The sequence below is a fragment of the Myxine glutinosa genome, chromosome 5 (genome assembly GCF_964187855.1).
Source record: "Myxine glutinosa chromosome 5, kmMyxGlut1.1, whole genome shotgun sequence".
NCBI lineage: Eukaryota > Metazoa > Chordata > Myxini > Myxiniformes > Myxinidae > Myxine > Myxine glutinosa.
In genome coordinates, this window is record NC_136265.1 from 55054790 (window position 1) to 55080530 (window position 25741).

The following is a 25741-nucleotide window of genomic DNA, read 5'->3' on the forward strand; positions in this document are numbered from 1 at the left end:
CACGCAGGTCACGATATATCTTTTAAATAGTGTATTTCCTTATTCCATGTAGGCTAAATATGTGTTTCCTACTAGATTGACTTTGCATTGTATCAAACAAAATAAGCGTAGGCCCTTCCAATTTCCCCAAACATCTCCGCTCTCCAAAGTTCCTTTCAAAAGGGGAGTTGTTTTCAATCCCGCAGGCCGCCATTGCCCATGTGCTTTGAGTCGGAGAAGAAAGGCGTGTCTCCACCTCGTCATAAGAGGGGAGGAGTGAGCCAGCCCTAACAGCCAATCAGCACCGCGGTGAGCGACCCGTTAGGCGTGCCCTCGGAGCCGGCGGCTTAATTCCGCCCGAGGTGATAAAAGCGACTGTAAGGGACTGCTTTACCAGATGACCTGGGAGATGAGCAAAGAGGCGGCACCAAGAGGAGCGGTGAGATGCGAAACGCTCCAAGCCAAAGAGGAGAGGTACTCGGCAAGGAAACCAGCTTTGGAGAGACGCGCTGAAAGGAGGGAGACGGCTCCACCACAAGAAGAGGAGCAGGTGTGCCGAACCAGCGCGTGACGTCTACCGCAGCGGATACGCGACGGAGGGTTTTCCCGCCAAAACCGCGAGGAATTGAGAGCTGCTGCCTCCGACTTTGCCTCCCTCTCAAGCAATCCACCTCAAGCCCTACCTGCCTGCAATATCCCCTGTGTAAGTGTGAACGTCCTGTCCTGCTCGTTGTCTTGGGGTTAAGTAAAAATGAATAGTGTAAGTTAACGATTCGCTGTGTTACTGCTTCTTCCATCCATTGCTTGTGTGTGTATAATAAATCTGTTCTTCCTCCGTATTCTTCTTCTTCTTCTTTTTCATTCTCTTTCGGTCGCTTTAGAGGTTTCCCGATTGAATATCTGTGGGGCGATCTGGTCAACGTCGGGTGGAATCGGGTTCTAATCGGGGAGTAACTGTTCGGACGCGGTTAAATACACCACCGCTCGGTCAATATAACATCTAAAACCGCGTCTGTAACAATACTTTACTGCTTTATATAGATAGATAGATACAGACTTGGCATTTAATATGGAATATTCCATATTAAAAAAAAAAATTCCATATTAAATGCCAAGTCTGTGTGTATATTGTCGCGATCCCGGCTGTGAAATGGTTCCCAGCACGGAATACGGACGTTAATGTCCGGGCTTCAAGTAGTCCACGGAGTGGACAGAGAGAACTCAATAAACACAATTGTGTTTTAATCGGCCTTCTAGGGGTAAGGCACGATGCTTTATTGGCTCGATCACAAAAACCATAAATGGTAACAGAATGGAATACACTGCACAAAGCCTGCAGGAACTGTCGGCAACAGACGCTCCAAACAGGACGCAGGTAAGATCACTCGCGGCTCCAATCGACGATCTCCGGGACTCGGAGGGTAACAGGATGGAATTCACCGCACAAGGCCGGCAGGAACGGTCGGCCAGCAGCTCCAACACGAAGCAGGCAATCACTCGCGGTTCCAATCTACGAGATCCGGGAATCACTCGTTCTCTTCCGGAGTTACTCGCTCGTAAAATACCGAACTGTAATCGACCAGCCCAACTCGGCTGTCGTGAGGATTCAAGGAAAAGCCCTTTTGAGATTTCCCACTCGGAGCCTTCGAGCCGCGTCCGTTGCACAAGATCGCGACCGCCCTCTCTCGACTCTCCACCAATCACGTGCCGAATCGCCTCCCGATCGCGTGAGGCTCCAAGGAGGCCACGTCACGCGGTGGGCGGGGCACCAAATCTGGGTGAGAACAGGTGGTTTCACCGGTGGTTTCTCACAGTCCTCCCCCCCTAAGTAAAAACCCCGTCGAATAGACGGCGTTTTTAAAACCAGTATTTGTAGTAGGTGCAAATCACATGGCAAGATGATGGCGGTAATCGCTAACAGGCAATTAACGCAATTAACAATTATTAACACTTATTAACAACAATAACGCAACAACGCAACAATACAACGCAACGCAATAGCGCAACAATAACGCAATTATTAACGCACAGGCAATTAACAGGCATTAACAGGTTAACAATGAACCAGTTTGGTTTTTTTTTTTTCACACACAAATTTTAACACCATACACCACATTAATATCTACCCTACAAGAGTTACACTTCACACAAAGCACAATAGAGAGGCAAGGGGGCCAAACTCAAGTTGGGGGAAGCGTTGACAGGAAGGAAACAGGCCGAGACCTAGAGCGGCGGGTACTCCTCCGGTGTCGAGAACAACAGTCATATGCGTAATGACCCCTTTCACCGCACTGGTAACATCGATCGTTCGGGTCGAAAGGCCTGCGGACCAACGGGCGTCTGAAACGAGGCCGCCGCGACATGCCATTCGACATCTCGACGCACACACGCGATCCGCAAATTAACCTTCCATCAAGGGCTCTGACCGAATCTTCAGCATCTCGTGGCTCTTCAAACTCAACAACTGCAAATCCAGGTGGGTTTCGAGCAACCCATACGTTGCGGAGTGGTCCGTAATGTTCGAAGACCCTCCCTAGCTCGGCTTTCGCTGCTCCATTGCCCAGGTTTCCCACATATACCTTAGCATTAGCGTTCCTGCTGAATCGCGACATGGCGGGAGCGGTCCCTGAGGAGCACGGCACCTGAGGGTGGCTTGACGGGAGGCTCGGGTGGACTTCAGCTGACGCAACGTCACCGTCGGGAACTGGAGTCGAGGCGCTAGGCTCCTCGGGCCAGAGTGAAGATATGTCTGACTCCGCCACTCTCTCCGCCTGTTTACTCTGGGATCTAGTGACCCCCCCACAGGTCAGAGTCAATGACTCCTCCCTGGCCATGGCATCATTGCCAATCAGCAAGGAGACCCCGGGTATCGGGTAGTAGGGTACCACCACACAGGTCACTGGACCCTTAAAAATGTCACTCCGGACCTCGAGGAGGGCAAGGGGATACCGGCCAAGAACCCGGTCAATGCCCCGAAGGAGGGTATACTCGCCGGTATAACGCATCTGAGAGGCCGGAACTACCCCCGCCCGGAGAACACACCGTGTCGCCCCAGTATCCCGAAGGTATTGGGCCTCAAACTTCAGCCTCGAATCAGGGCCACCCACTAAGGCTGTCCCTGAATAATCCTGGTACAGTGGATGAATGGAATTAGCCTCGGTGGCAGTGACCTCGGTCACCGATGCCACCGTCGTGTGCGAGGGCCCGGCGGATGAGCTCCACTGATCTCCCTCCGACTTAACAGGAGGGTTGCCTCGGTAGGCCGGACTAGCGGGATTAGAGAAGCAGCGGTTTTCACCGTGCCCCACGCATTTGCAGAAATCGCACCAGGGCCCTGCCCTGGTCTGCGGCTCGCGACCGCCACCAGTGGAGGGCATCGGAGAACCCCTCCCCTCGATCCAGCCGCCGGGCAGACGGGGGGCGGTCTTGATCGCAGACTCCTCCGTCTTACGACGCGACTGCGTGACTTGCAGCATTTTGCACGCCAAAACATGTTTATCAATAAGGTTGACGCAGTCTGCCAAGGAAACAGTGTCTTTGTCGACAAGAAACAATGCTAAGTCAGGCGGAAGCTGTTGATCGATACGGTAACGCACCAGGAGTTCCGCAACCGCTTGAGGTAACTCAACCTTGCTCCCCTTGAACCATCTCTGCAGCTGTTCCAACAAGGCCCGCGAATGTTCCTCATAGGTTTGACTGGACTCACGAGTCCAGCTGAAAAAATTTCTCCTATAAATACATGCGGACACCGCATAGGCGTTCAAAATCTCGGCCTTCAATGCCCTGTATTTGTTTGCGTCCTCGGTTGCCATCCTCGCATATACCTCCCTCGTCTTCTCAGATAGATGGCTCACAAGATGGCCGACCCACAAGCTCTCATCAATGCCACCGGCAGCCAACAACTTCTCCGCCATCTCCAGATACGCTTCTGGCTTCGTGTCTCCCGTCCAGTCCGGCAAACGAACATGAACAGTTTCCGGGACTCTTGCAGCAGACCCCTCTGCCCGCGGTCGTTCAGTCAACATTCGCAACTCATGCTCTCTGACGCGTTCAGCTTCTGCTGCTGCCGCACGCTCTCTCTCTCTCTCACGCTCTCTCTCTGCTGCCGCATGCTCTCTCTCTGCTGCTGTCTCTGCTGCCGCATGCGCTCTCTCTGCTGCTGCACGCTCTCCCTCTGCTGCTGCCCGCTCTCCCTCTGCTGCCGCAGCACGCTCTGCCTCTGCTGCTGCCGCACGCTCTCTCTCTCTCTCACGCTCTCTCTCTGCTGCCGCACGCTCTGCCTCTGCCCTGTCATTCTCCCTGTTATACATGTCAAGTTGTTGAACCGGAGTCAGCCCGGTCCAGAAGGGCGAACGCATGCATTTAGTCATGATGGAATCGCTTCCTAACATCTCGGGTTGAGTGACCGGGTCAAGGCTGCTTGCGTCGCTCACATCGCCACCCACGTGACTGTCAACATGATCAGGTTGAACTCTCACTTCTCTGGTCGACATAGCTTGGCTACGAGTTATCATAAGACAAGGCACAAAACACAACGCTCAAACACAACGCTCTGTTGGGGAAATACGACACGAACTACACAATATCACCCGCACATCAAATTGCCAATGAGAAAAATACCACGTACAAATACTCAGGTTTTTTTTTTTTTTTTTGTCGGTTGTTTGGAGGGATCCGAGGCTCACTTATTCTGCAGTGAAGCACCACCCAAGACAGCGTCCTACGGCGAGAAAGTTCCTCCAAGACGGCGTCCGCTGGTGAGAAGATGCAGAGAAGATGCAGATGCCGAATTCCCGTCTCAATTCGAATGTCTCTCACTTGAAAGATCCTAGGACGAGCAACCCATTTGTCGCGATCCCGGCTGTGAAATGGTTCCCAGCACGGAATACGGACGTTAATGTCCGGGCTTCAAGTAGTCCACGGAGTGGACAGAGAGAACTCAATAAACACAATTGTGTTTTAATCGGCCTTCTAGGGGTAAGGCACGATGCTTTATTGGCTCGATCACAAAAACCATAAATGGTAACAGAATGGAATACACTGCACAAAGCCTGCAGGAACTGTCGGCAACAGACGCTCCAAACAGGACGCAGGTAAGATCACTCGCGGCTCCAATCGACGATCTCCGGGACTCGGAGGGTAACAGGATGGAATTCACCGCACAAGGCCGGCAGGAACGGTCGGCCAGCAGCTCCAACACGAAGCAGGCAATCACTCGCGGTTCCAATCTACGAGATCCGGGAATCACTCGTTCTCTTCCGGAGTTACTCGCTCGTAAAATACCGAACTGTAATCGACCAGCCCAACTCGGCTGTCGTGAGGATTCAAGGAAAAGCCCTTTTGAGATTTCCCACTCGGAGCCTTCGAGCCGCGTCCGTTGCACAAGATCGCGACCGCCCTCTCTCGACTCTCCACCAATCACGTGCCGAATCGCCTCCCGATCGCGTGAGGCTCCAAGGAGGCCACGTCACGCGGTGGGCGGGGCACCAAATCTGGGTGAGAACAGGTGGTTTCACCGGTGGTTTCTCACAATATGTATATATATATATATATATATATATATATATATATATATATATATATATATATATATATATTGTTGCGGATATGGGATTTGCATCCATCCATATCCGCTTGTAAATATTCCCCTATTTCCTCAATACTTCCCAACTATCCCCAATCCCCCATTCCCTAGTCCCATTTTCTGTAAACAACACTCTGTAGACCCGACCTCCCCCTATTTCCCCCATTAAATGTCGTGCCCAGGTTCACCGCATCTCATGTAAGACAACTATAGGACATCTTGCTAGTTATTCTTAGTCTATGTCAGTTAAGGACTCGTTTCCATTAATTCTGACCCTTCGTTGCACCAGAATGTGATTGTATGGCACCGTTAGGAAGTTTAGGACCTCCCAATACCTCCCCGCAGCTCTTCCTCACGGTTCAGCAACAACAACAACAACAACAGCAACGGCGGCGGCGTGCACAGGGAGTGCGCGTCCTCACTCCGGCTTGGTTGGTAGGGGGTGTTGGGAGGGCACGAGGCCTTCCCAACGAGCCGCCATCGAACATGTGCTCGACGGGGTTACCAAATAGGGGCTCCCTGTCAGCTCCTCGTCAAGGGCGGAGCCCGGTAACCCCCGCACCCAATGGAAGCGGCGGACCGGTCCCATCTGGGGCGGAGCCAACCAGCCGAGGGCGTGTCACTCCCCGCTGAGCATGCGCAGGAAGAGGGAGGTGACGTCAGATGCGCGCTGAGCTTGGAGCAAGCAAGACGTACCCTCCGAGCGCTGTGAGGCCTCCCCGCATCTCTGGACTGGACCGTGCTTTATCCTGTCCCCGAGCCAAGGTGCACCTTGTGCCATCGAACTACCTGTCCCTCCCTGCCATCAATCCCTGTGTAAGTCAGCCTTGTTCCGTTTGTCTGTGGTCTGTCCGGGAATAGATAAGATTGTATTTAAGTGCCCATCTCTTCTGTCTTTTACCTCACTCTGCCGTGTAATCTACCCCCTTTTCTCCACCACTGTAATTATACCCTCCTCCGGAGGTCTTGAGAACTGTACCCCTTGCGTCGTTTCATCTATCCCAGTCGTTGTGTCCTTTCCATCATTGATTTAGCATAGCGCGATTTGGTCAACGTCTGGGTGGAATCGGGGTCTAGTCGGGGAATAACTGTTCGGTCGCGGTCATACCAACCGCTCGGTCAAAATAACATCTAAACCGCGTCCGTAACAATATATATACACAGACTTGGCATTTAATATGGAATATTTTTTGTTTCTTGACTTGGGTTTACTTTCTTAACTCAGTATATCAATCTGGTGAGTTTCTTTTACACTTTGGTGATTTATTTGTTAAAAGAACCATGTCACTGATTGTCTGTCGCAGCAAGAAGTCAACAACAGGATTATATCACAGGTGGCGTGGTAAAATGTACGGACAGGTGCATTTGACGATTGGCTTCACAGTCGGGTATACAAGGGTTGTTGCGTTCTGTATTAGTGGAAAACAACTGCTGCACGTCTCCAAAAGTTATTGCTGCTTCCTCTGGAGATGGTCCGTCAACTCAACAATGCTGTTTGTCATGGAGTGGTGGCTTTACGAAATTACGGCATGAAACAGCGTGCTATTGTTCGGCAGTATGGCATCACTCAAGGTCAGGTGTCAAAGATCCTGAAACGAAATGCTCAGAGGGGTGTCCCTACTCCAATACCGAGGCCAGGACGTCCCCGCAGAACCACAAGGAGGGATGATCGCCAGCTGCACCGGTTAGTCCGCAATGGCCGTACCAAGTCAGCTAATCGGCTTAGGACTGAGTGGCAGCAACTGACAAATGTGCCTGTATCCAGAAGGCTAGTCAACCAATGACTGGTTCAAGCAGGCTATCGTGCCAGGCGTCCCCTGAGAAAGCCACGCCTGACCAGACAACACCGCCAGCGCCGATTGCAGTGGGCCAGAGAGCACCGTCAATGGCAGCCAGGACACTGGAATCACGTGATCTTCAGTACGAGTCTAGATTTCTGGTCTATCGTCAAGATGGCCGCGTCCGAGTGCGCAGACAAGTGCATGAAGCCTACAACAAACATTGTATAGTGCCAAGAGTCCAAGCTGGAGGTGGTGGGGTGACCGTTTGGGCTGCTTTTCATGCAGGGGGCAAAACTGACCTGGTTGTTCTGAATGGAAACCTGAACCATTTCAAGCACAGGGTCATTCTGGAAGAAACATTGCTTCCATTTGCTCGTGCAGCCTTTCGAGGAAACTTTGTCTTCCAAGATGACAATGCACGGCGTCATCGTGCTCGCATGATCCAACACTTTCTTGCTGACCGTGGTGTAGAGCATATGGAGTGGCCTGCCATGTCCCCGGATATGAATCCGATAGAGAACTTGTGGGCAGAATTAACGCGTCAAATCGACTACTTGGACCAGCAGCCGACCTCTGTGCGTGAGTTGCAGCAGGCTATTGTCACTGCATGGCAAGCGATTCCTGTCCAAACCTTGGCAAATCTCGTGAACAGCATGCCTTAACATGTACGTGCTCTCCTGAATGCTCGTGGGGGTTACACGAAATACTGAACTGTAATTTTACTGTCCGTAATCCCAGTCGTAAGTTAAGTTTTGTTAAAAATTTTTTTGGCTAATGTGCAAAATAAAGAGATACTTCTGGAAAACATACAGAAGTTTAACACAGTACTGTCCATGAATTGAGTTCGATATCAGTTTACATCACTTTCAAGGATCAATTTATTTGTTTCGAAATGTCAAATGTGGTTTTTGTTTCTTTTAAAGGTCACATTAACAAAATCTAGAATAATTTCAACATAATTCCAATGAACTTTTGGTTCTAAGACATCTTGAAAAGTAAGTTCACCCCCACAAAAAAAATATTCCATATTAAATGCCAAGTCTGTATATAAAAATAAAATCGAGCACACAGCCATGCAATCTCCATAGACAAATATTGGCAGTGGAATGGGCAGTACTGAAGAGCTCAGTGACTTTAAACATGACACCAGTACAACATGCAGTACAACATCATAGGATGCCACATTTCCAACAAGTCAGTTCATCAAATTTCTGCCCTGCTTGAGCTGCCCTGGTCAACTGTAAGTGTGGTTATTGTGAAGTGGTAACGTCTATGTGCAACAACAGCTCAGCCACGAAGTGGTAGGCCACACAAGCACACAGAACGGGACCGCCGAGTGCTGAAGCGCACAGTGCATAAAAATTGTCTGTCCTCGGTTGCAAAACTCACTGCCGGGTTCCAAATTGCCTCAGGAAGCAGCGTCAGCACAACAACTGTTCGTCGGGAGCTTCATGAAATGGGTTTCCATGGCCGAGCAGCCGCACACAAGCCTAAGATCACCATGCGCAATGCCGAGCGTCGGCTGTTGTGGTGTAAAGCTTGCCGACAATGGACTCTGGAACAGTGGAAACGCGTTCTCTGGAGTGATAAATCGGGCTTCACCATCTGGCAGTCCGACGGACGAATCTAGGTTTGGTGGTTGCCAGGATAATGCTACCTGATCAAATGCAAAGTGCCAACTGTAAAGTTTGGTGGAGGAATAATGGTCTGGGGCTGTTTTTCATGGTTCGGGCTAGCCCACTTCATTCCAGTGAAGGGAAATCTTGACGCTACAGCATACAATAACATTCTAGACGATGGTGTGCTTCTAACGTTGTGGCAACAGTTTGGGGAAGGCCCTTTCCTGTTTCAGCATGACAATTGGCCGCATGCACAAAGCGAGGTCCATAGAGAAATGGTTTGTCAAGATCAGTGTGGAAGAACTTGACTGGCCTGCACAGAGCCCTGATCGCAACCCCATTGAACACCTTTGGGATGAATTGGAACGCCGACTGCGAGCCAGGCCTAATCACCCAACATCAGTGCCCTCACTAATGCTCTTGTGGCTGAATGAAAGCAAATCCCCACAGCAATGTTCCAACATCTACTGGAAAGCCTTCTCAGAAGAGTGGAGGCTGTTATAGCAGCAAAGAGGGGACCAACTCCATACTAATGCACATGATTTTGGAATGAGATGTGTGATGTTCGAGTGTCCACATACATTTGGTCATGTGGTGTACTTCCCACAAGACTACACATTTTTGAAGTCAGAAGAAGGCACATGAAAACCCAGAACACCCTTAAGACACTTTAAGACCCTTAAGATCCTGAAGAACCCAAACACCATTTTGACACCAAAGATCCCTAAGGCCCTTGAAGACTCATAAGACGCTGTAAGACCTCAGATACGCTTACGACTCTTTATACCCCAAAGACCAGTCAGACCTCGAAGACATCAAAAGACCCTTTAAGACCAAAAAGATCCTGAAGACCTCAAATACCCTTTTAGACCTCAACATCCCTTAGAACCCAAACACCTTTAAGACCCTCAACGACCATTAATACCCTTTGAGACCCTAAAAACCCAAAACTCTTCAAGACCCCTAAAACTCCTGATTACCTCAAATACCTTTCAAATATGTTTCACGGCCGAACCTAAGCACTTCGAGGCCCCACATTTTAGGTGTTGGTACTTCAAAATTTAAGTTGTCAGCTACCACACGTTGGCCTTGAAGTTAGTTTTGAGGCCACCAAAAGCCGCTATAAAGTGTATATTGGGAAGTGGAATCAGGCAGTGCTGCCACCGACCCACAGACAAAAGGTATCCACCATGAGGCAAACAACTCCATAGCTTTTCAATGTCCACCACATCCCAAAACCACCGCCAAGAAAAGCTCATCTAGCTGGGCAGTGTTAGGTGTCCCTTCTCACCCCCTACGGGCCAGCGCCGGGTTGCCTCTGTTATTGAATATGAGAAAATACCACCTGCCGCTTTGCTGACTGGAATACCAAGAGAAGGGGGAGGGAGAAAGATTGGGGAGAGAGAGTGAGGGAGAGTGAAAAGGGGCAAAGAGAGAGCGGAGGGGAGGTAGAGAGAGAGGGTGAGCGAGAAAGAGAGTAGTGAGCGAGAGACAGGGGTAGGGGAGAGAGAGAGGGGAGGGGGGATGTGAAATAAGGACCGCGAATTCACCCCAGATGCACTTTTTTTGAAATTCCAACTTTTTTCCTGGAAGTCCTTGCAGTATTCATATGTTTATACCTCTCCCACCTCCCCCCAAGCCCTTCTCCTCCCACATTTATACCTCTCCCACATTTCTCTCGATGTCCCTGCTCTCAAATGTTGTGTTTGTGTCCTTTCCCCTCTCTCCCCATCTTGTCTAACGCTCCCCTTATTTTGTGTTTTAGGTGTCGGTTTGACTTTTTGTGTGATTAATGTTCGCTCTTTGACGAGCCTCGATCTTGTATACACACAAAAAAAAAAAAAAAAAAAAAAGGGAGGGTGAGGGGTGAGGAAGTGGGGAAGAGAGAAAGAAGAGGTGAGGGAGGAGAGGGGAGAGAGAGTAGGGGGATGGTAGGGGGGAATGGAAGTTACTAGTAAGAGGGGGGAGAGCGAGGAAGGTGGGGAGAGTGACGCCTCACCACACATTGCTATACACTATGGGAGGGATGGGTTACAAGGAGGGGGTGGAAGCGAGAGAAAAAAAGAGGCAGTGGGGAGAGAGAGAGGAGAAGAGAGAGGAGGGGAGAGAGGAGGGGAGAGAGAGAGGAGGGGAGAGAGAGAGGAGGGGAGAGAGAGGAGGGGAGAGAGAGAGAGAGAAAAAAAAATAGAGGTATGGGAGGAGGGTTCTGCACTTTATTAGGAGGGGGGAGTGAAGAGAGAACAGAAAGAGAGAGAGTGGTGCAGAGGAGAGTGCTGCACTTTATAAAGAAGGGGCAGTGAGGAGGGGACAGAGAGAGGGAGAGAGAGAGAGGGGAGAGAAAGAGAGAGAGAGAAAGAGAGAAAGAGAAAGGGAATCAGGGAATCAGGAAGGGAGGCGGTGTTAGCGAAGAGAATGTTAAGTATGCTTTATGACGACAAACACGTGCGTGTGCGCGCACGCACGCACACACACACACACACACACACACACACACACACACACACACACACACACACACACACACACACACACACACACACACACACACACACACACACACGGCCCTATTTTTTTTTTTGGTATACTTAGTCGAGGGCACAAAGAACATATAATAAAGGGAGCGGGAGCTAAGATAGGGAGAGAGAGGGAAGCACAACAACAGTCGGGAACAGGGATGTCGGGAGATCTGTAGTAGTGAGAGGGTCAGGCCGGGCTACACAGGATAAACAGGATTGACACTACAGGGGATTTCAGGAAAGAAAACAGGGAATTTGATGGAGATGGATTTGGGGTGTATTAACGGGGGTAGACAAGATAAAGGTTATGGATGGGGGAAGATAAGAGATGAGATAAAGATAAGATAAGAGTTTAAATTTACCCAAACACCCAGTTTTCATCCATGCACTCCTTAGCAGTTCCCTTAGTGTGAATGCAAAGTTTCGGGTCATTAGGTTTCATGGACTTGACATTATGGAGGAGACACACTAATTGACTGACTGATCGACAAACTGACACACCCCATGGGACACCATCACTAAGGGAAGGTTTCGTTTCCAGGGTTTACCCGGTGGTGGCTCCTCAAGTTAGGTTCTCTCGTCTTTCTCGCAGAGACCAGGTACCTCTCTCCAGGTAAGACTTGGACACTGCCGTCTTAACTCATACCTCCACATGATAGGACGCCACGCTACTGGAACCTGCAACACTTGGAGGGTACTTGAAGTTGAAGACCCGTATCACCTATTATTTAAAATACCCCCAATATTACGGATCCAGATCACATCTACCTCAAAGTATTAAATTTAAAGAGGTGCGGATTGACGGATAGGTGAGGGCGAGACGACCGGAAGTAAGCTGCAACACGTGCCCTTTTGTGGTTTGTTTACAACGTATCCAGTCACGTCACTGTTGTCGCGAAGGGTGCACTAACCGGAAGTTACGTAGTTCCGCGGGCGCCTATTGGATCTGCCGAAAATGTTTGACCATTTGAATCAGAAGCATCCCTGACTTTGCAGGGAGATTGTGAAATGTTTTAAAGAGAGCGGGAAATCCATGTTGTATTTTAGATTATATAAAGAATCCTTCATTCACCACAATCAGTTACGTGGTGTATATAGAGCCGCACTAAATCTTCTTCTTCTTCCTCTATCATATGCAGCACAGGGCCGCAGGTAGCATCATTGATTGGGGGCGCGGTTGTGCCGCTGATGCAGTGCCCCCATTACCAGTGCACCAGTGCTCATTTCCCCGATCTCGAAAGGATGACGGGCTGAGTGAACCCACTTGGTGTTCATTTAACGGTCCACCGGGAATCCGGGATTCGAACTCAGGACGCTGGGACCCCAAGCGAACCACCCTAATGTAATGGACAAAACGAGGGTTCTCACTGCCCTGAAAACAATATAAACCTAAAAAAAAAAAAAAAAAAAGATCAAGAACGTCACGTACCGGGTCCGAACTCCTTATCCTCGGCTGGACCGACCCTGGACCCGTGGATCGCGGAAGATCCTCCCTGGACCGAGCAGGTTCCTTCCATCGGAGACCCTCGTGGATCCCGGAGGGTTCACCTTGTGTTCCTCACCGGAGAGATCTCGGTTCATCGGACGCAATACAGTACAGTGTAGTGTACAGTACTACACAATCCAAGACAGTCGAACAACAGTGTCCGAGTGAAGACCCTCTGCTCCCCTCAATCGATCGCTGAAACTCCTTTACTCGACAATTCTAAGTCGCAGATTCGCCACAAACCGAAGATTTATATTATAAACATTCCGGGCTATGTTGTTACATGTGATGAGGAGGCGAGCTATCGCCGGCACCCTGAAGTCTGAACAAATACATTTCAACCTACAGAATGAAGCCTGGCGTTCGCTTAACGGTTAAAGGTGGCTGGGGTGACATGTTAGGGTCATAGGTTCGAATCCAGGTCGGCCGTTAAATTAACACCAGGTGGGGTTGACGACCTATCGCACTGCCGAGGTCGAGGAAATGAGCACCGGTGTACTGGTTATGGGGGCACTGCATCAGCAGCACAGCCGCACTCCCCTCTTTCTCTGCCACCCACCGATCCACCGATTTAATGGATTCCCCGGCATACCATTGCCATGGACTTGGAGAAACAGTAACACCCTCCCTCGTAAAATAAACTACTGTGGGAAAAATGTACATCATGGTAATCGCGGTGGTGACGTAATGACGTAAATGAACAAACGATTATTGGCCACGCCCCATCCGGATGGAATGAGTTAAGACCGAATCCGCAGGTCGGAATAAGTGAATACATCCCAATTTCCCACTTGAAAGGTCTTTCTGATAAAGAAAATACCGAAACCTCGTAATGGTACTAACCCGGGAATGAACGGATTCGTTTGTCGCACAACTCGGTTCAAAACCACAAAGGTGTTTCGATTCAAGTGGTCCACGTGGATTTATCTTTACTGTGACATTCGTTTTTTTACACTCGCAAAGCTACCCGGCGTTGCCAGGTAACGCCGTCACCTCGTGACGGAAATATTAAGAGGCGGAGGCGCGAGGAGGAGGAAGGGGGGAGGGAGGGGGAGGAGGAAGGGGGGAGGAGGAGGAAGGGGGGAGGAGGAGGAAGGGGGGAGGAGGAGGAGGAGTAGGAGGAAGGGGAGAGGAGGAGGGGGAGAGGTGGAGGGGAGGGGGGAGGGGAGGAGAAGGGGGGAGGGGAGGAGAAGGGGAGGGGGGAGGGGAGGAGAAGGGGGGAGGGGAGGAGAAGGGGGGAGGGGAGGAGAAGGGGAGAGGAGGGGGAGGAAGGGGAGAAGGGGAGGGAAGGGGAGAATGGGGGGAATGGGAGAAGGGGGGGGGGGGAGGAATGGGAGAAGGGGGGGGGGAGAAGGGGGGTAGGGGAGAAGGGGGGAGGGGGGGAAGGCAAAGAGGTGTGGGTGTCTAAATGGGAGAGGGGGGTGTAAATGGGAGAGGGGGGTGGAAATGGGAGAGGGGGGTGGAAATGGGAGAGGAGGGTGGAAATGGGAGTGGGGGGTGGAAATGGGAGTGGGGGGGTGGAAATGGGAGTGGGGGGGGGGTGGAAATGGGAGTGGGGGGGGGTGGAAATGGGAGTGGGGGGGGGTGGAAATGGGAGTGGGGGGGGGGTGGAAATGGGAGTGGGGGGGTGTAAATGGGAGAGGAGAGGGTGGAAAGGAGAAGAGGAGGGTGTAAAGGGGAAGAGGAGGGTGTAAAGGGGAAGAGGAGGGTGTAAAGGGGAAGACGCGGGGTGGAAAGGGGAAGAGGAGGAGGTGGAAAGGGGAAGAGGAGGAGGTGGAAAGGGGAAGAGGAGGGTGTAAAGGGGAAGAGGCAGGTGTAAAGGGGAAGATGCGGGGTGGAAAGGGGAAGAGGAGGAGGTGGAAAGGGGAAGATGAGGAGGTGGGAAGGGGAAGAGGAGGGGTGGAAAGGGGGAGAGGAGGAGCTGCAAAGGGGAAGAGGAGTGGGTGGGAAGGGGCAGACGAGGAGCTGGAAAGGGGAAGAGGAGGCTGGAGGGGAGGAAAGGGGAGGAGGAGGGTGGAAAGGGGAAGAAGGATGTGGGGGATGGAAAGGGGAAGAGGGATGGGGGGGGGATGGAAAGGGGAAGAGGGGTGGGGGTGGAAAGGGGAAGAGGGGTGGGGGTGGAAAGGGGAAGAGGGGGGTGGAAAGGGGAAGAAGGATGTGGGGGATGGAAAGGGGAAGAGGGATGGGGGGGGGATGGAAAGGGGAAGAGGGGTGGTGGTAGAAAGGGGAAGAGGAGGGATGGAAAGGGGAAGAGGGTGGGGGGTGGAAAGGGGAAGAGGGGTGGGGAGGTGGAAAGGGGAAGAGGAGTGAAGGAGAAGAGGGGGGAGGGGAAGAGGAGGAAGGGAAACAAGAGGGGGAAGGGAAACAAGAGGGAGGAGGGTGGGGGAGAGGAGAGGGTAGGAGGAGTGAGGGAGAGGGGAGGAGGGTGGGGGAGAGGGGGAGGAGGGGGAGGAAGAGGTGGGGAGAGGGAAGAAGGGGTGGGGAAGAGGGGAGGAGGGGTTGAAAGAGAAGGCAGGAAGGGGAGAGGGGTGGGGAAGAGGAGAGGAGGGGTGGAAAGAGAGGGGAAAGAGCGGAGGGGAGATGGGGAGGGATGGAGGAGAAGTGAAGGGAGTGTGGGGAGGGGCATGTGGGGGAGAGGAGTGATGGAGGGATGGGAAGAGGTTGAGGGGGGAGGATTGGAGTGGAGGTAAGGGAAGGGAAGTGTAGGGAGGGGAGGGGGAAGAGGGAGAGGTGGAGGAGAGCGGGAGAGAGGTGAGGGAAGTAGGGGAGTGGTGGATGGGAGTGAGGGAGAGGTGAGCAGAGTAGGAGGACGGGTGCAGGGGAGTGGGGGAGAGGTGAGGGGAGTGGAGGGAGAGGTGAGGGAGCAGGGGAGTGGTGAGGAAACTTTAGATCCTCAATACCCTTTACTATGAGCCGAGTGTTTTAATAACTTAACTGTGTGAATGCACCAGGTATGCCAAGTCACAGACAAGGTTTCCCATATCTCAGTTTGCCTTCACTGAGACAAAGCATCACCGTAACATGTCACATTCCGTAGTCGTATTATTACTTTCGTGCATGCAATGTATGAATGATCCACTCATGATTCTATGTGGTCCCATATCTTTTTTTATTTTATTTTATTCCGGTTCGAGGCTCGTGAAAGAGCTAACATTTATCATACAAAAAAAATCAAACAGACACACAAGACATATTATAAGTGTAAAGGTAGACAAGATGGGGAGAGAAGGGGAAGCATACAAACACAACATTTGAGAGCTGGGACAACGGGAGATCTGTGGGAGGGCTTGGGGGGAGGAGGCATGGGAAGGGGGTGGGGGGGGGGGGTGGAAGAAGTATAAAACACAAGGACACTGCATGGACTTCCAGGAAGGAAGTTGGTATTGTTACGTGTTCCTCCCCGACTCCCTGGTCACGGTGTACCTCCGAATCCCGAGAGGAGCCACGGCAGAAAAATATGTTATTCTGTGTTAAAAACAATAGTGAAACCGCACCAATGATTTTAAACGAACAAATGTTGTATTAAGAATCACACACAAAAATAACGGTACAACCAATAGCAATCCAGAGTGCACTTTATATCTCTTAGGATGGTACCATCAGCTAAAGTCAGATAACTCACTGCGCTCCAAGCGAGTGAAAAAAGGACACTCCTCAATGTCTCTATAACTCAAAGGTGATCCCCTCCAGCAAGTGTCAGAGCGAGATCGAATCGAGACCCGCACTCTGTTGATGCGGACGAGGCGTGGGCGTAGCGTAGAAAAAGCGTAGCCAGTCACGTGGTCCGAAACCAAAGGCAAACTCAATGTGTGCATTCACAGTTCAATCAGCGAACCGCAGTGTAAACTTAAAGTGCAGCGTTTGCGCACACACATCCCCGACAGACGATAGGATGCAGAGAAAAGCTGACACGTAGCAAAAAAACCTTTTCGGTGAGCGAAGCGCGAGGGTCAAAATGGCCGACAGCTCTTACTTGAGTCGAAGCGACCAGGCAAGGATTCGGCGGAATCTCAGCCTAAACCTGACTACGCAGATTTCTCAATCCCAGCGATAATACCTATCGCAGGATGTCCTTTCAAGGAACTCAAAATTCCCTCGCGACCTTCGTTAGACAACGCTCGCTACGGAGCTCGACGTCACGCATCTTCCCCGACTTTGCTCGCCACGCCTTCCTCCTCTTCACTCTCCTCGTCTTCCGGTTCGGTTTCCTGTATCATTTAAAGTTACCCTTTTTAACTTTTGATAACTGTTCATGAACAATAAACCTTTTGAAGATAATAATTATAGTACATAATATCAGAAATATGTTAAGTGGGTGAAAACCACAACAACGGAAGTGACGAATCCGTAACACTTCCCCCCCTCAAGAAAGAAAGTTTGAACACAGCGAAAACTTTCTTTGCAGGCACACCCTTTAAACAAACAACAGTAAACTCACAACCGAATCATCAATTCCCGTGAGCAACAATTATCAATCTCCCAAAAATAAAGCGACAAAATTTCCGACAACCCCCAGAGATTTCCAAAGTTAATTCACTCTGGACAAAGCATCAGCAACGACAGTGTCCCTGCCCTTTACATGTTCAATTTCCTAGTTGGACTCCTGCAAAGCCAAACTCCATCTCATCACCCTCTGATTTTACTTTTCGTTTATTTTGAATGAAGGTTAAGGGGTTGAGATCAAAACCCCAAAGGCCAACAAATCTATAGCACTTTCCCCGGGAGGCCGAGCTGAAAGCCAGGTTCCATGGTGGTTGGGTGGTGAGGCCTGGAAGTATTCACTACATGGACGTCTTTAGGAACGTGGAATTCACGGTTAGTCCGTGCAGGAAAGTTCACTACATGGACGCATTTAGGAACGTGGAGTTCATGGTTAATCCGTGTAGGAAAGTTCACTACATGGACGCCTTTAGGAACGTGGCGTTCACGGTTAATCCGTGTAGGAATTTTGGCTCGGCTGCGCCGCAGCATTCAGTGCTTCGACTCTTTCTAACTTTCGTAATAATCATGATTGCACCACTTGTCACTGTAGTCACGTGAATAGAGGTCTCCTTCTTGGCCACTACCCTGATAATCATTCCTTCGGGAGCTGCCGTAACTCTGGGAGCCTCCATAGTAATATCGACTGTGGCCACCACCAAAACTACCGCCACGTTTTCCTCTTCTGTAGCCCCCTCGACACCTACGGCCTGCCTTCTCTACGGCTATGGTCCGACCATCCAAATCCTTGCCATTCCAATCCTTCTCTGCCTCTTTGGCGTCCTTTGTGTTTTCAAACGTGACAAAGCCAAACCCTCTTGACTTTTGCGTTTCCCTGTCTTTTACCAGCCGCATTTCCAAAAACGGTCCATAGATGCTGAAGACAGAGGTCAGAACTTCTTCCTTTGTTTTGAAGTTCAGTCCACCTACAAATAGCTTGCCAAATTTGCCGCCATCCCTGACTGGTGTGGTGTTATTTTCCATACTAGGCTTTCTAACAACCATCGGGTTACCAGAAACTTGACCACCGGCCAAATCATTCCCGATAACAAAAGATACTCCCTCTACAGGAAGAGTGGCTTGTAAACCTACGGTGACCGGTCCTGACACCAAATCAGACTCCAAATGGATGACATGAAGTGGAGCTCTAACACAGCCACCAATCCCCTGTAAACGAACACAACCACCAGTTGCAGTCTTCTCTGACAACGGTAAAATGCCTTCAAGCATTAACGATTGATGTGCTCCTGTGTCCCTCAATACCCTAACAGGTCTCTGGTTAGTCGAGTCTCCATCCAATGACACAAACCCCTCTGAAATAAATGGTTGGTAACCCTTTTGAGGGCGATTTCTCACATTTGCCATGGCATTCGGAGTTGTACTAGACTGACTCCGCTCCTGATTGTTCCTTGCCAGGGCATAACATTGGGACCTCACATGTCCACGTTTATTGCAAAAGGCACAAGTAGGTCCGCAGGAGAAACTCGCGGTCTGCCTCGAGCCCACCGGAAGATAAGTCTGCCTTGGAACTGTTGTCTTCTGATCCCTAAAAGTCGCGGTATCAGAGTTATCCTCATAGTCATCTCGAGGCCGCGCCCATGAATTTTCGTTCTCCGCCCCGGATGTACCATAACTCCCCTGGCTAAGTCTAGGCGAAAGGTTAGGTTTGTGGAACCCCATCCTGTGTGTTAAGGCATAGTCATCTGCCATGGTTGCTGCCTCATACAACTTTGGTACTTTCCTTTCCTCCAGATGTATTTTAATGTCCTCGTGGACACACTGTTGGAATTCCTCCACCAGGATCAATTTTCGCAATAGTTCGAAGTCTTTCCCAACCCCTTTCGAATCACACCACCTATCAAACATGGTTTCTTTCATTCTGGCAAACTCCACATGGGTCTCACTCTCCCTCTTCCTGGCATTCCGGAATTTTTGCCGGTAAGCTTCAAGGATCAATTCATAGGCTTTGAGAATGGTTTTCTTCACTATCTCATAATCTGCACATTGGTCAATCGGTAAAGCCGAATAAATATCTTGAGCTTTACCCACCAGAACACTTTGCACTAACATGGTCCAGGACTCCTCAGGCCATTTTAGCATTCGAGCCACCTTCTCAAAGTGTAAAAAAAAACTTGGCTACCCTCCTTTTCATTGAAGAGTGGAACCAGCCTCACATGTCTGCCAACATCCCAGGTGTTCTGACTAGGTGTCGAACCATGTCGGCATGGATGGTACCTCTCCCCGTTCTTTCATTAAATCCAGCTCCTTGAGTTTAATTTTCTGCTGAAGCACCAAGTCCCGTTCCCTTAACTCACTTTCGGCTTTTCTCTCCTCTGCTTTTTTCTCTTCTAACCTTTCCTGGAGTTCTCTTTCAACTCTCCTTTCCTCTGCTTTTTTCTCTTCTAACCTTTCCTGTCGTTCCCGTTCCTGTGCTGCTCTTTTTTCCTCAAGTTCTCTTGCAGCTCCCCTTTCCTCTGCTTTTAACCTTTCCTCGAGTTCTCGTTCAACTCTCCTTTCCTCTGCTTTTTTCTCTTCTAACCTTTCCTGGCTCTGCCGTTGCATCTCCAGTTTCCGGAGCTCCACATTTTCTTGTTCCTCGGGTAACCAATCCAAGGCTACCTCTTCCTATGTTCCTTGTCCCACCAGAGATTCTATCACCAATCTCTGCATCTCTGCTTTCCTCATATTAGCTCGGACCTACAAGCTAAAATGTCTGGCCAATACCAAGAGTTCCGATTTTTTTAATGCTCTGAACTGTGCCTCACTAGGGGACGCCGCAAACGTTCCTGCTTCAAACACCATGGTGACTATCCGTTAACACCTGTTAACCTTCACACAAAAATTTTCCAATTTTTTTGAAAAATTTGGGAATGTTGGAAAAATTTCCAAATTTGGGGATTCTGGGAATGTTAGGGAATTCTATCCCAGACGGGCCCCCAATTTCTGTAACATGTTCCTCCCCGACCCCCTGGTCACGGTGTACCTCCGAATCCCGACAGGAGCCACGGAAGAAAAATAGGTTATTCTGTGTTAGAAATCAATAGTGAAACCACACCAATGATTTTAAACGAACAAATGTTGTATTAAGAATCACACACAAAAATAACGGTACAACCAATAGCAATCCAGAGTGCACTCTATATCTCTGAGGATGGTACCATCAGCTAAAGTCAGAGAACTCATTGTGCACCAAGCGAGTGAAAAAAGGACACTCATCAATGTCTCTATAGCTCAAAGGTGATCCCCTCCAGCAAGTGTCAGAGCGAGATCGAATCGAGACCCGCACTCCGTTGATGCGGACGAGGCGTGGGCGTAGCATAGAAAAAGCGTAGCCAGTCACATGGTCCGAAACCAAAGGCAAACTCAATGTGCGCGTTCACAGTTCAATCAGCGAACCGCAGCGTAATCTTCATGTGCAGCGTTTGCGCACACACATCCCTGACAGAGGATAGGATGCAGAGAAAAGCTGATGCGTAGCAAAAAACCTTTTCGGTGAGCGAAGCGCGAGGGTCAAAATGGCCGACGGCTCTTACTTGAGTCGAAGCGACCATGCAAGGATTCGTCGGAATCTCAGCCTAAACCTGACGACGCAGATTTCTCAATCCCAGCGATAACACCTATCGCAGGATGTCCTTTCAAGGAATTCAAAATTCCCTCGCGACCTTTGTCAGACAACGCTCGCTACGGAGCTCGACGTCACGCGTCTTCCCGACTTTGCTCGCCACGCCTTCCTCCTCTTCACTCTGCTCGACTTCCGGTTCGGTTTCCTGTATCATTTAAAGTTAACCTTTTTAACTTTTGATAACTGTTAATGAACAATAAACCTTTTGAAGATAATATTAGTACATAATATCAGAAATATGTCAAGTGGGTGAAAACCACAACAACGGAAGTGACAAATCCGTAACAGTATTTCAGAAGAGTGAATCTGGGGTGAAATTATTAGGGGTAGAAAAGATCAAGGTTTTGGATGGGGGAAGATAAGAGATGGTGGTGAACAGCTGTTTTAAAGACCTGGAGGGAGGAGTGGGATTGAAGAGAGTGAGGGAGTTTGTTCCAGAGGCGGGAGAAAAGAGGAATGAAGGAGTGAAGGTGAGCAGAGAGTCTTGATTTTGGCAGTTTAACCACAAGAGGGCTGCAGGCAGATCTTGTGCGACCTGCAGGAATATTTGGGGGACATTGCCCAGAGAGAGCTGGGGGAGCAAGGCCGGAGAGGAGTCGGTAGAAGACAGAAAGCCCACCAGCCTGCCTGCGGTGAGTGAGTGAAAGGCCCTCAGAGTTAGCTTCACCGCGGGAGATTCCAATGATTCTGAAAGCTTTGGTTTCAACAGCGTGAAGCCGAGCTAGGCGTGAGGCAGGAGCACCAGCCCAGAGGGGAGAACAGTATTCCATTGAGCTGCAGATGAAAGCCTTGTATGTGGAGAGGAACTCAGGTGTGCCAAGGAAGGACTTCGCACGACGGAGGATGCCCAGTCGGCGACTGGCTTTGGAGGCCAGATTTGAAATGTGGTTTTCCCAGGAAAGATCATGGCAGATAGTGAGACCCAAATGCTTGAGTGACAGAACTTATTGGAGAGGATTGTTGAGAAAGTGGATGGGAGGGTTGTCCAGTTGGTCTTTTCGGAGAGACATAGTAAGAGTGTGAGATTTGTCAGGATTGAAAGACATGTTCCCCTTGTTTGTCCAGCCTGTGATTTTGTCCAGGTCTGCAGAGAGTGAGAAGGCTGCAGACTGCCGATCTGAGGGATGAGGAATGGAGCGGCAGAGAGTGGAGTCGTCAGCAAAGAGATAGAGAGGATTTTCAAGAGAGTCAGATAGATCATTGATGAAGACCAGAAAAAGCACAGGGCCCAGAAAACTGCCTTGGGGAACTCCAGCCTGAACATTAAGGGGAGATGAGGGAAACCCATTCAGGGCCACACATTGACTACGACTAGAGAGGAAGTCCGCAAGCCAAGCGTGGCGATTTCCATGGATACCATAGGAGGAGAGCTTGGTGAGCAGAGCGTGGTGCCAGACCGTATCGAAGGCACGTGATATGTCAAGGGAGACATCTCTAATTTCCTGTTTGGCATTGAGGACCTCCATCCATTGTTGAGACAGCAGAAGCAGCATGTCCAGAGGAGAGTGACCTGGTCTGAAACCAAATTGATGATCAGAGATCAAGCCATTTGAGAAGAGGAAAGATTTGATATCCGAAGCAATGATGGATTCCATGACTTTGCTGATAATTGGGAGAAGGCTGGTTGGTCTGTGGTTGCAAGGATCTGTTTTTGCTCCTTTTTTGTGTAAAGTGGTGATGTTGGCTGATTTCCAAGGTGATGGCAGATGACCTTGAGCAAAAGAGAGGGTGAAGAGAACAGAGAGAGGGTGAGATAGAGCGGCAGAGCAGGATTTTAGGACCCGTGGGCTGATGCCGTCAGGTCCAGTTGCAGAATCAGTGTTGATGGTTGAGAGAAACTTTTCCACCTTGTCAGGAGGAAAGGACACAGAGTCCAGCAACAGCTGGGTACGACTGGGTACTGTGGGTACAAAGAGGGATGGGTTTGGGACACAAGATTTAGAGGCAAACACAGAGTTGAGGCATTCAGCTTTTTCATGTGCAGAGTCAACTGTGTAGCAGTTTGAGGTAAGCGAGGGGATGGAGGGGGAACAAACACCAGAAACGGATTTGACCAGACGCCACCAGGATTTGGAAGAGGGAAACAGGTTTGCAAATTCCGTCTTGAGAGTGGAGAGATATTGTATCCTGGCTCTCCTGACGGTGGACACACACTTGTTTCGGGATTTGTGAAAGGAAATGAGATTTCCTTCCATTGGATTTGCTTTCCAGGAGGCGAAGGCAAGTTGTTTCTGGGCAACTGCCTCACCACAAGATTCCGTGTACCATGGACGGGAGGAAGGGTATGCCAACTGAAGGCGAGATGGGATAAATCTGTGCATGAGAGAGAGCAATTTACTTTGGAAGAATTCCCAGGATGAGTTGATGTCAGAAGCGGTAGAGATGGGAGACCAGTCCAGATGATTGATAACTGCTTCAAGACCGTGCCAGTTGGCCTGAGTGAAATGCCAGACTCGTCGATGCTGAGGAGGCTCTCTGAGAATGGTCAGAGAGATGTCCACTTTAACAAGCACATGATCAGATGAGCCGATTGGAGCAGAAGAAGAGCAGCAGACATTTGCAGGGACGTTAGTCATAATCAAGTCAAGAAGAGAAGATGCTCCGTTGCCTGAGATCCGGGTCGGGAAATTGACAGATTGTGTCAGTCCCAGTGAGTCGCAGAACTCCTTTGCTGAGGAGCCATGGCTGGTGAGAGAGGTACCCACACCCAGCCAACTGGCATGGTGACAATTGAAATCACCACATATGAGGAAGAGAGAGTTGGGATGAGTAGATAGAAGTTGGTCCATATTATCAGACAGCGAGATGTAGATGGAGTCATCACTGTTTGGTGGACGGTACAACACACATGAAAAAAAGGTGGGAGCGAAGGGGATGCCATAGCCAGAGGTACTCCTGGGGGTGAGGGGGAGAGAGGGCAGGGCAGGGCGAGTGAGGAAGAGAGTTTTTGATAAAGATAGCAACCCCACCTCCAGGACGAGACTCAGGTCTGTCATACCGGAGGAGGGAGTAACCCGGGAGAGATGATGATGGGTGATGGGGAAGATTTGGAGGGGAGGGGTGAGATTGGAATTTAGAAAGTGTATGATTAATGGGAAACGAACATTTATTGCAAAATGAGTTTCTTGTGACCTTCGATTCAAAGATACTTTTAGGGACGCTGGAGGGGGGATGGAGTGCAGGAGAGTTTAGGGAATGTAGGAAAGAGGAACTGTAAGAGATGGATTTTTTTTTTGGAATGAATAGATTTGGTGAACAAGTCGAAAGCACCCATTTTAAAGAAGAAAAAGAAAGGTGTTATAATATACGACAGAATACAGAACTTCAGGGGAAAGTTTAAACACTTTTAAATTGAACAGTGAAAACTATCTGGGGAAATGGGGGTGAAACACGTGGTCGAACAATGAATGAACGAATAAGAACAACGAATAAACGAATAAGAACAACGAATAAGGACAAAGAAGGAAATGTTTTTTTTTTTTGTTAAGATTTTAAACAAGGAAGTATGGGGTGAAAAGACTGGGAAAACTGAGAACGAAAGTAAATGGACCACAATCGACCGCTGAGAGAAAAAAAGCCTCAAGGTAGGAAACAAAGTTCGAGCCTGCAAAAAAACATGGCACTAAATAACCGACGATTTTTTATACAGGTATGAAAGATTAACACCAAGAATCTTCCTCGGGACACACTATAGATACACAAACCGAAAGATAAATACAGTTTCGACAAAAATACAATTGTGAACAATTACTTAACTTCGAAGCCTGGTGTTGGGCTAGCGGCTCGGGTGCCAACTTAGGATCCTAGGATCCTGGGTTCGAATCCTGGTTGATCGCTGAATTATCACCAGGGGGGTTGACTCAGCCTGTTCATCCTTCTGAGGTTGGCAAATTGAGTACCAGTTCACTGGTAATTCCCTGTTTGTCGTAAAAGGCGACAAAAAGGGTTGGTGGCAGGAAGGGCATCCGGCCGTAAAACATTGCTATCAAAAAGGGGACCAACAAAAACAACAACAACCATGGTGCCCGAAAAAGGCCAACCCCCGCTTTGCGGGGAAAAATGGCCTCTAAAGGTGGTTTTTTTTTGTTTTTTACTTAACTTCGAAAGCGTTGAGAGTGTGCACAGCTTCGAAAAACCGTGCCATCTTATTATAATAGAGCAAACGTACAGTCACGTGAAAAAGTAAGTACACCCCATGTAAAGTTTTGACTTTTTCGACATATTTCAACATACAGCTATTTGATCTTCATTTCAACAATATTGATAGATAAAGGTGATATAATAGAACAAATATCATGAAATATTTACATTTTGTAGTCCATTGTATAATTTAAATAAACATAAATGCAAATTTCGCATGTGGAAAAAGTAGGTACACCCTTGGCTCTAATAGGTGGTATTGCCCCCTTTGGCAGAAACAACCTCAAGTAGGTGTTTCTGATAACTGTCTGGCAGTCTCTGACATCGACTCGGAGAAATTTTTGCCCACTCCTCCATGCTGAATTCTTTGTTTGAGGGGTTTCTTGCATGCACAGCTCGTTTCAAATCACCCCACAATATCTCGATGGGATTTTGATTCGGGCTTTGACTTGGCCATTCCAGAACCCCCCATTTCTTTCTTTTCAGCCATTCCTTGGTGGATTTACTGGTATGTATAGGGTCATTGTGATGTTGC

The 25741-nt window shown here is 49.5% G+C and overlaps 1 protein-coding gene across 1 annotated transcript in view; it reads right to left on the reverse strand.

Annotated features, from left to right (window-relative positions):
* LOC137415245 (uncharacterized) overlaps nucleotides 1-13191 on the reverse strand; it is an 83272-nt gene extending 70081 nt beyond the window's left edge. Inside the window, exon 1 of the mRNA XM_078778084.1 lies at nucleotides 12909-13191. Coding sequence (XP_078634210.1) covers nucleotides 12909-12996 — 88 coding nt within the window. The 5' untranslated portion in view covers nucleotides 12997-13191. The remainder of the gene's footprint in view (nucleotides 1-12908) is intronic.
* Nucleotides 13192-25741: the final 12550 nt, after the last annotated feature.